The following is an 11,163-nucleotide window of genomic DNA, read 5'->3' on the forward strand; positions in this document are numbered from 1 at the left end:
AAACTGGGTAATGAAAAAGAATCCTCCTTTACCATTCTTTCTCTCACACAGTCTGCCTGGGCTGCTTCCAAGCGAGCTTTATAGTGTTCACAATCCATTCTCAATTGTTCCAGTTCATTAGCTTTCTTTTCTACAACTAAAAATGGAGGACCACAAGGAAAACAATGAAAAACAAATCAAGTCATTCAAATACTACACTGCAACAATCAGCAAATCACACTATATAGAAGAAAGTAACAAATATGGTGAAAAGCTTGAAAACCAAATCCTTCAAGGACAGGTTGAAGTAGTGTGTATATTTAACCTTCAGAGGCAAATGATAATATGTTAGACATCTTCAAATATTTGAAGAGCAGTCATATATAGGACAAAGCAGGTTTATTTTCTTGTTGTGTGTACCACTTAAACCAGACATGTCAAACACAAGGCCCGGGGGCCGGATCCGGCCCGCGAAGTGGTTTCATGTGGCCCGCGAAGCCATCCTGGAAACAGTGAGGGAACGGACCCCACTGCCCAGAGACCGTCCTCCTGCCAGAGACCCTCAGATCTGTCCCACTCCTGCCCAGGCCCCCATAGGCACCCTTGATGCGAATGATGTAGAGCTGGCCACGCCCACCCAGGCCATATGCACTCTAGCCACGCCCACCCAGTAGGCCACGCCCACCCTGGCCATACCCACCCGGCCCCCTGAGGGCAACCGCAATGCTGATGCGGCCCTCAATGAAATTGAGTTTGACACCCCTGACGTAAACTAATAGGTTTAACTTGTAAAAACAGACATTTTTCTTACATTTCATTAAGCACTCAATTTGTATGTTTGACTGAGAAACAGACTACCTAATAAACTAATGGATCATTCTTAGAGATTTTCCAGCAGTGATTACAATATAAGGTCACGTATTTAGCATGCTTAACACACGGGTGTCAAACTCAATCGCATGACGTAAGGCATCGTGACATATTGTGTTTTTTGCCTTTGCGAAGCCAGGGTGGCGTGGCCTGCACATGATGTATCCAGCCCGCAGGCTGCCAGTTTGACACCCCTGCTTTAGCAGGACCCTGTAAGTATACACATCTGATAAACAAACATTAGCTAGATGGCCGATTCTGTGCTTTTCAATCTTTCATTATCTTACAAATCACTTGGAGGAGGTGGGGGGAGGAGGAGGAGGAGGAGAACAAGAGGTTTTTTTTAATATGCTCTCAAATATAAACAAGTAACATCAGGAAAATGTTGACGGGTCCTGCGAGAACAGGATAATCATAGATCAACACATGTTCTAGACCAGGGGTCGGCAACCTAAAAAAGGAAAAGAGCCACTGGGAACCGGTTCCATCACAAATTTAAAAAAGTGGGAGCCGCGTGCGTGTGTCCATGCACGCGCATGCGCAAAAATGCGCAAAACGGTTTTTTGCTCATGCGCGGACCCACGCGCCTGCCATTTTTTTAAAAAGTGAGATGGAACCGGTTCCCGGTTGCCCGACGGCGACGGCCCGTCTGCAAAGCTGCCGCTTTCGGCAGCTTTGCAGACGGGCCGCGGCAGCCTCCTCAAAGAGCAGCGCCCCTGCCCATTCCGGGAGGTGCGCGCGTACCTCCGCGTGAACGGGCAGCGGTGCCGCTCTTTAAGGAAGCTGCCGCGGCCTGTCTGCGAAGCTGCCGCTTTCGGCAGCTTCGCAGACGGGCCGCGCCAGCTTCCTCAAAGAGCGGCGCCCCTGCCCATTCCGAGGTGCGCGCGCACCTCTCCGAATGACGGGAGATGCGCGCGTACCTCCGCGCGAATGGACAGCGGTGCCGCTCTTTGAGGAAGCTGCCTCGGCCCGTCTGCAAAGCTGCCGAAAGCAGCTTTGCAGACGGGCCGCGGCAGCTTCCTCAAAGAGCGGCGCCCCTTCGCACGGAGGTATGCGCGCACCTCTCCAAAGGTTTGGGGAGGTGCGCGCACACCTCCGCTCATTCGGGGAGGTGCGTGCGCACCTCCGCCCATTCGGGGAGGTGCGCGCACCTCTCCAAACGGGCGGTGCCACTCTCCTCTTCGAACGGGCAGTGGTGCGCGCGCACCGGGCGGCTGGGAGCCGCAAGAGACGGCTCAAAGAGCCGCATGCGGCTCCGGAGCCGCGGGTTGCCGATTCTAGACTGTTCAGTCTGAATCCATAATGTCACAGATTCGGAGCTGTGGTGGTGCAGTGGTTAGAATGCAGTATTGCAGGCTGATTCCGCCCATTGCCAGGAGTTTGATCCTGAACTCAAGGTTGACTCAGCTTTCCTTCTTTCTGAGGTTGATGAATATAAGTATATACAGCTTAGAGAGTGCTGTAAAGCACTATGAAGTGGTATATAAGTCTAAGTGTTATTGTTATATTTGGCTCAGATAGGCAGCAAGCAATTATATATTCTCCTCTTTCACTCAGAAACCACAAGAATATGAAAACAGTAACACTGAGGCTGAAGTAACTAGATCAGTTATGATCAAGAGTAAGAAAAGCAACTGTACAGTCTTTTTAATTTGAACTTTTAACTGCTTACCACCATGTATCATGAATTGTTTCCACAAATTCCCAGTAGAAAACATACCATATTTTTCTGTGTATAAGATGCTGCTTTTTCCTGCAAACACCCTGTTCAAAAATCAGGTGCATCTTATACAAGTGCAGCATCTTATACACGAAAAAATAATGGTAACCTCCGCAGCCCAGAGCATGCCTGTGTGGGTTCTTTACATGCCGCTGCCATGCCGCCTGTGCAGGTGTCAAGTCCCTGTGGGCTTGCCACTAATGGGAGGGGGGAGGGGGCAAGATCGTCGGATGACGGCGTCGAGGCAGCGGATGGGACCATCAGCATAGATGGCAGCGACAGCCCTTTCCTTCCCTCATACAGCTGATTGGCGCGGAGAAACGGCGGGCAGTTTAAAACCTGCCTTCGCTTCCTTTGCCTTGCTGTCACGCCAGTGCTCACACCGGTTTGTTTACCAGGGTCGGAAGGCTGCTGCTGTGAACTGACTATGCATGCTCATCGTGCTGAATGCTGGTTAGGGGGGTGGGGCCAGCCAGAGGCATCTATTTAAAGCACTGGGAGTGCTGACTTTGTTTGCTGTAAGCTTGGAACTCACATGCCAGAGCATCTTATACAAAGGTGCGTCTTATACATGGAAAAAATACAGTAATGCCGTGCAAGTTATGAATTTAGAATTTTAGTTCCTGTCATAAAAAGATCATTTGGTAGGGAACAAAGCATCAGGAGGAATGTTTTTAATACTCTTCCTAGCGGCCAATTTTCCATTCAAAATTATTTCCATTTTTCAACTTGATTTGAAGTACCGTGTTTCCCCAAAAGTAAGACTTACACCAAAAATAAGCCCTAGCTTGATTTTTTGGGGGTAGGCCTAATATAAACCCTAGTTTTGTTTGGTGAGGCACATGCCTAAAAATCAAGCTAGGGTGGAGATAGGGGTGTGGAGCTTACTTGCAGCCAGGCTTCCCATGGATCCACACTTGCCTTGCCTCGGCCCACTTCTTCTGCAGCCAAAGGAGCAGTTTCATTCTGCAGCTGAGAATGGAGCTCTGGCCTGCCTTTCGCAGTCAGAGGCCTTTCCATAGCTCAGTTCTCGGCTGCAGAGGCCTTTCCAGAAGGCCTGTGACTGCGAAATGCAGACCGGAGCTCCATTTTCAGCTGCAGAATTAAGCTGTTTCTCCAGCCGCAGAAGAAATGGGCCGGCTGGGTGGGGCTGTCGGTGCTGTCACCGCAAGGTGAGTGGGAAAGACCCCCACCCCCAAAAATAAGACCTGGTGCCTCTGTTGGAGGCAAAAAAAAGACCGGGTCTTATTTTCAAGGAAACACAGTAGATTATTAGGCAAGGAAAATGTCGTCTCAATATTTCATATTACTTCACATTCTTCACTCTTGCACCTTAACTGCTTTTGAACAAAAAAAGAGAGCCTTTTGTAAGTTACAAACATTTGTATTATATATTTTACTACATTCCTGCCTTGAATACAGAATATTCAAAAAAATAAAAAATAAAAACCAGGATACAACCTAACAAACGATACTAACAATTGTCTTGCTTTCATAGAATATTCAATACTATTCTATGAATTAACTGTGGTTAATGTAAGAGAACTTACTTGTTTCAAGGGCATCCAGTTTCTGAAAGCTTTCTAAGATATCACTATTCAATATCTTGGGCAGAATGTCATGCATCTGCATTACTTCAGTTGTCAACCTCTCCAAAGCTCTCTTTTCGACCTTAACAAATTCAACTTCTACTTCCGTTTTCTGCAACAGAACAAAACAATTTTCCCCTTTTTTCTCTCTCTGCTATTCAACAAATGTTTTTAACAACAAACTTTATTTCTCTGTTACATTTTGGGCTATATTGACCATAGTTTTCATATATTGTTTGGATTTATACATTGCAGAAGTATTAAATTATGGTATATAAAAGAGTAGATGGAAGGTGAGTATTTAGGTGAAAAAGAACATTTGAGAAATTAACCTGTCTTTGGATAAATTCTGCACAGGGAAGTGAACCATAGCAGTACACATTTATTTTAGCTGGGAAGAACCATTCACCTTACAGTATAAGAAATCTGCATATGCAGCATATACAATGCTGAAAAAGCAGTTAGTTTTACATACAAGACAACTTGCTCCCCCTTTTAGCTTCAAGGAAAAGATTGAGAGCTTTAACATCCATTTTATTTAGTACAATTTAACATTATATTCACACAAAACTTTTCATTAGCTATAACTTGCTAAAAACAAGCCATCTTAGCAAATTACATAAGGTAACTTATTTCAATACACAATAGTTAAGAAACCAACTGATAATCGTCTAAGACAATTCACCATTTACCGATGGAGCTCCGGACGGCTCCCGACCTTCGCTCCTTCCGACGTGACCTAAAAACATATTTATTTGAACAAGCCGGCCTGGTCTGATGGGTTTAGGGGTATTTTAACATTTTGTATTAATTTATTTAATTGGGCTACTGTATTTAATATTTCTTTTAATTTTTATATATTGTATTTTATTGTATTGCCCTGTACACCGCCCTGAGTCCTTCGGGAGAAGGGCGGTATAAAAATTAAATTATATTATTATTAATTATTATTATTATTATATTATTATTATTATTATTATTATTATTATTATTATTATTATTATTATTATTATTATAAACAGATATTACACACACACACACACACACATACATATATTCAGCCACAGTAACCATATACAAGTGTTCACCTTCCATGAATGTGTCTGGTTCACTACCATTATATTTCAGAAAACTGTATATTATTAGCATTAAAACGGTGTGATGAATTATTTTACATACCAGACTAGGTGTTTTCATTTATTACATTTATTTCTAAGCAAACACGCTTAAGACCACATCCTTAAAATACCTCAAGGTTGACTCAGCCTTCCATCCTTCCGAGGTAGGTAAAATGAGGACCCAGATTGTTGGGGGCAATTAAGCTGACTTTGTAATAATGCCGCTTGGGGGTGTGTGTGAAAGCCCTAACAAGCAGGCATATACATAGAATGAAGGCTACTGCTAAGCTTGTAAGCCGCCCTGAGTCTTCGGAGAAGGGCGGGATATAAATGGAATTTAAAAAAAAAAACCCTTTCTAAGCGCCTCAGGAGTCAACAGTTACAGGCGGCTCACTCAATTAACCTGTTCGCACAACGCACGGGGCTGTCAAATAAACAGCCTTGAATGTTGTGAGAATTCAGCCGCCGCTGTATTCACATACTTGTAGGATTGCCCGTCTCTGGAGGCACGGGGAAAAAAAAAACACGGGAAAAAGCGCCTCACGGTCGATTTCTGGAGGCCGGAACCCAATTTTGATCACTACCATAATGTGGCTGATGGGAAGGGAGGGGAATAAGAAACCTCGTTTTCCCCTCTGCCGCCTCCTCCTAAGCGAGGGGGGAAAGGCTAATTTCGAGCGTAGGATCGAGAATCTCGCCGGAGAGTAAAACCAGCGCTTTCCGCTACCTGCTGTCCGGCCGCTGAGCTGCCCGGGCTGGCTGAGCTGCCGCGCATCATCTCGACACAAAATCGAGAAAGGACGCCCTTCTCCTTTCGGGCTCGCCCCGCCTCACGTGACAGTCATCTTGCGGCTGGGTCCCCTCAACTCTCGAAAGCAGCCGGCCGTCGGGACTCTTCTGCCGCTCTGTGTTGTTTATCTTGGTGGTTAAAAAGTCCGTCTCTTGCCTTGGAAGTGCCAATTGGTAACCCTGTTTAAGCAAACTTTGCTTCTGGTCGCCGATTTGATTCGGCCGGGATCTCCTAACTTTGGAGAGGTGGTATTTTATTTATTTTATTTTATTTATTTTATTTTAATTCCATTTATATCCCGCCCTTCTCCGAAGACTCAGGGCGGCTTTACAAACTTAGCAGTAGCCTTCATTCTATGTATATGCCTGCTCATTAGGGCTTTCACACACACCCCAAGCAGCATTATTACAAAGTCAGCTTATTGCCCCCAACAATCTGGGTCCTCATTTTACCTACCTCGGAAGGATGGAAGGCTGAGTCAACCTTGAGCCTGGTGGGATGCGAACCTGCACTAATTGCAGGCAGCTGGTGTTACTTAAGGAGGCATTAGCCCACTGCTCCACCAAGGCTCTTTTAATATCTCGGTGTAACTCTGTGAGAACATGTAAAACTCCATGTATGAAAAGATATTTATTGAAACCACTATCCTTTAAGACCGGGGTCTTCAAACTTGGCCCTTTTATGACTTGTGGACTTCAACTCCCAGAATTCCTCAGCCAGCCCTGGCTGGCTGAGGAATTCTGGGAGTTGAAGTCCACAAGTCATAAAAGGGCCAAGTTTGAAGACCCCTGCTTTAAGATATATAGACCTTTCTAATTGGGCATATTTAATTTATAGTGAATAGTAATTCCATCCCCCACACCACCCCACCCACCCACACAAACGACACTAAAGAATAATGCTTACTTTAAGGGCAGCACAGTAATCCCCTACCAAAAAAGCACTTTGTTTAGTGTCCCACCTTTATGAATTTTACAAATAACTCAAGGTAGTGAATATATCCCTTTTCCTATTTTCCCCACAACAACAATCTTGTGAGGTAGGTTGGGCTGAGAGAGAACAGCTGACCCAAGGTTAATCAACTGGCTTTCATCAGTGTTCTGCAATGTAACATCTTAGCGTTACAGACTGTGTTTGCACAAAACAACATAAAGTAACCACCCTGACGAAGGGATCATATTAATGCCAATCACAGTATCCCCACAATATGCCTGGAAGCCTGAAGAACTATGGACAGAGGTTCGCAACATTGTACAAGAGGTAGCAACTAAAACCATCCCAAAGAAAAAGAAATGCAAGAAAGCAAAATGGCTGTCTGAGGAAGCTTTGCAAATAGCTGAGGAAAGGAGGGAAGTGAAAGGCAAGGGAGAAAAAGAAAGATACGCCCAATTGAATGCAGAATTCCAGAGAATAGCTAGAAGAGATAAGAATGCCTTCTTAAATGAACAGTGCAAAGAAATAGAAGAAAACAATAGAATAGGGAGGACCAAAGATCTCTTCAAGAAAATTGGAGAGATGAAGGGAATGTTTCACACAAAAATGGGCAAGATAAAGGACCAAAATGGCAGGGACCTAACAGAGGCAGAAGAGATTAAGAAGAGGTGGCAAAATTGCACAAAAGAACTATACAAGAACAAGCTTAAAGTCCCTGATAACCATGATGAGGTGGTCACTGACCTCGAGCCAGACATCCTAGAATGTAAAGTGAAGTGGGCCTTAGAAAAGCTGAGCAACAACAAAGCTAGTGGAGGTGACAGTATTCCAGCTGAGCTATTCAAAATCTTAAAAGACGATGCAGTAAAAGTGCTACACTCAATTTGCCAGCAAATTTGGAAAACTCAATTGGAAAAGGTCAGTTTACATTCCAATTCCAAAGAAAGGCAGTGCCAAAGAATGTTCAAACTATCGCACCATTGCACTCATTTCTCATGCTAGTAAAGTTATGCTTAAAATCGTACAAGCTAGACTCCAGCAGTATGTGGATCGAGAACTACCAGACGTACAGGCAGGATTTTGAAGAGGCAGAGGAACTAGAGATCAAATTGCCAACATACGCTGGATCATGGAGAAAGCTAGGGAGTTCCAGGAAAACATCTACGTCTGCTTCATTGACTATGCTAAAGCCTTTGATTGTGTGTATGACAACAAACTGTGGCAAGTTCTTAAAGAGATGGGAGTACCAGACCATCTTATTTCTCTCTTGAGAAACCTATATGCGGGTCAACAGTGTAAACTGGACACGGAACCACTGATTGGTTGAAAATTGGGAAAGGAGTCCGGCAAGGCTGTATACCATCTCCCTGCCTTTTTAACTTATATGCAGAGCATATCATGAGAAAGGCTGGGCTAGATCAATCAAAAGTTGGAATTAAGATTGCCAAGAGAAATATCAACAACCTAAAATATGCAGATGATACCACTCTAATGGCAGAAAGTGAAGAAGAACTAAAGAGCCTCTTGTTGCGGGTGAAGAAGGAGAGTGCAAAAGTTGGCTTGAAACTTAACATTAAGAAAACCAAGATCATGGCATCCGGCCCTCTCAATTCCTGGCAAATAGATGGGGAAGAAATGGAGGTAGTGACAGATTTTATTTTCCTGGGCTCCAAGATCACTGCAGATGGGGACTGTAGCCAAGAAATTAAAAGACGCTTGCTCCTGGGGAGGAAAGCCATGGTAAATCTAGACAGCACACTAAAAAGCAGAGACATCAGCCTGTCAACAAAAGTGCATATAAGTCAAGGCTATGGTCTTCCCAGTTGCAATGTATGGCAGTGAAAGCTGGACCATAAGAAAGGCTGAGTGCCAAAGAATTGAGGCCTTTGAACTATGGTGCTGGAGAAGACTCCTGCGAGTCCCTTGGACTGCAAGGTGATCAAACCAGTCAGTCCTAGAGGAGATCAATCCTGACTGCTCTTTAGAAGGCCAGATCCTGAAGTTGAAACTCAAATACTTTGGCCACCTAATGAGAAGAAAGGACTCACTGGAGAAGAGCCTAATGCTGGGAAAGGTTGAGGGCAAGAGAAGAATGGGACGACAGAGAATGAGGTGGCTAGATGGAGACTCTGAAGCAGTAGGTGTGAGCTTAAATGGACTCCAGAAGATAGTAGAGGACAGGAAGGCCTGGAGGAACATTGTCCATGGGGTCGCGATGGGTCAGACACGACTTCACAGCTAACAATTCAATTGCTCTGTCCATGATTTTTTTTTTGGGGGGGGGGGCAAAGGATTATTTGCCAACTAACCACTAGGTGAGAACAGAGTTGCTTGTTTTCTGTTTCTTAGCTAATGGATAACTGATGGTTGTCTAGATTTCTGTACTCCAGATAGTCTTGATAAAAGTTTGGATGTGTATAGGGAAAAAATGTTAAGATGTGGAGTACTGTCATATTTTTATTATAATACAATACAGCAAGTATTCTGTAGGTCAATAGATTGATCTTTCCTCTAAAACAAAGTAAATAAAGTGGCTGTAGAAGCTAGGATTCCAGCCCCACTTGGAGCCAAAACAACAATAAGCAAAACTCTAGTACTATTGCCAATATTAGAAGTTACTTTTTGATTTCTTGGTTTGATCTACATAGTGGGACTGACAGCAATTTCTCAAATCACTTTGCCCTACTGCACATAACCTCCTTATTCTTGTGTGAATTGGGTGTCTGCCTGAGTCAATTGTGTATAACTTCTTGTTTTGACTGCAAGTCACGATTTCTGCTTCAGTAACAGATCTGACTTATTTCAGTCAAGGTTATCTTCCTCACTCTCCACAAGTACTGACAAGAGTTTGGACCCCATTCTGCTTTTGCAATAGAAATTCTGCACATTGAAATTCAGGCAGATGGGGTAAAGAATGTCTTCTTTGAGGCCAGTTACTGGCAGAAGTCTCATGTATCTGCACCTGCTAGTTTTCTGATCTTATGTGTGGGATTGGTGAATGGCTACCAAGGAAGCCATTTATCACAACTTCTCTCCTGCTTACTTCTTTTCCTTTGGTTCTTCTGCCTTTCACAGCAACAGAAACAGAGGTGAAAATGGTGGGGGGAAAAGAAAGTTCAGCTATCTCCAGCATTTGAGAATCTGCTGTGCTGAAGTGATGGGGAGATTTTTGTACTGTGCAATACTGTACTGTATTGTTTAGGCTTCATCCTCATGCATACAGCTTTGATAACACAGTACCTCAGATTGGAAGAGAGGGAGGGATTTTTTATCCAACAATTCTGCAATAAGGCTGCCATGGTATTTTCACAGGCTGAAGAACTGCTTCCACCAATTCCAATTAGGAGTAAGTGTATCTTTTCTGTGCTGGGCTAAAAAGACCTGTTTTTCCTTTTTGTCTCCCCATTTCTATTAGCCATGAGTTGGGAAAATAACTGGGAGAAATGGCTCTATGGAATCTTGTTTGGGGAGATTCCTGTAGGTAGAATTGCAATAAAGTAGTCAACTTGAATGTTTCATATATTGATCTATATTGCTTGGCCCTGCCACTATATTAGTATAGAAATCTAACTCATTATACAAAAAATGGGGAAGGAAAAAAAGAAAAAAACATATATTGAACTACTAGAGAAGGAAAAAGTCCCTAAAGGGAAAAAATAAACAAAAATAAAATCCTATAAGCAGCTAAGCAAATCTCAAAACTCAAAAAACCCACCTAAATTCTGATGGTTCATTTAGGCAAATATAACAGGATCTCACACTAATACCAATTATATAACTTTAATTTTTCCAACATTTTGATTCAATCTTTAAAATATACTTTATTTGTTATTGTTTTAATTGTATGATATGGGCAGCTATACAAAATAAGTATTGTCTGGTTTTTCAGGTTTCATTCAATAAAGAGCTGATTCAAAGGATGAGAGCTGATAGATTTTATTAAGACATTAGGGGTCTAGGATGTAAATATTAATCACCTTTTCTGCAATGGTCCAAGTTCAATAAATCAAAAATTCTTTATAGATTGAAAGGTTCCAAATTTGGAGGATATAATTTAATAAAACATTAACATTTTAAATCCTTAAATTGCTCTGAGGAATCAGTGATTATAACAACTAATCAAAATGGAACTGTATATAACAGACCTTAGAAATTTATTACATC

The 11,163-nt window shown here is 43.0% G+C and overlaps 1 protein-coding gene and 1 long non-coding RNA gene across 2 annotated transcripts in view; one reads left to right on the forward strand and one right to left on the reverse strand.

Annotated features, from left to right (window-relative positions):
* The window catches only part of HSF2BP (heat shock transcription factor 2 binding protein), a gene marked incomplete at its 3' end in the record, with an annotated part of 29,816 nt that extends 23,739 nt beyond the window's left edge, over positions 1–6,077 (reverse strand). The window contains exons 1-3 of the mRNA XM_083361585.1: positions 6,004–6,077; positions 4,120–4,270; positions 33–136 (exon numbers count right to left, since the gene is read on the reverse strand). Of these exons, the coding sequence (XP_083217711.1) occupies positions 33–136; positions 4,120–4,270; positions 6,004–6,054 (306 nt within the window). The 5' untranslated portion in view covers positions 6,055–6,077. The remainder of the gene's footprint in view (positions 1–32; positions 137–4,119; positions 4,271–6,003) is intronic.
* The window catches only part of LOC310640274, a 367,510-nt gene that overhangs the window by 261,538 nt on the left and 94,809 nt on the right, over positions 1–11,163 (forward strand). The gene's annotated exons all lie outside the window — the stretch shown is intronic.

Source organism: Vipera ursinii, assembly GCF_947247035.1.
Source record: "Vipera ursinii genome assembly, chromosome: 4".
Classification (NCBI taxonomy): Eukaryota; Metazoa; Chordata; class Lepidosauria; order Squamata; family Viperidae; genus Vipera; species Vipera ursinii.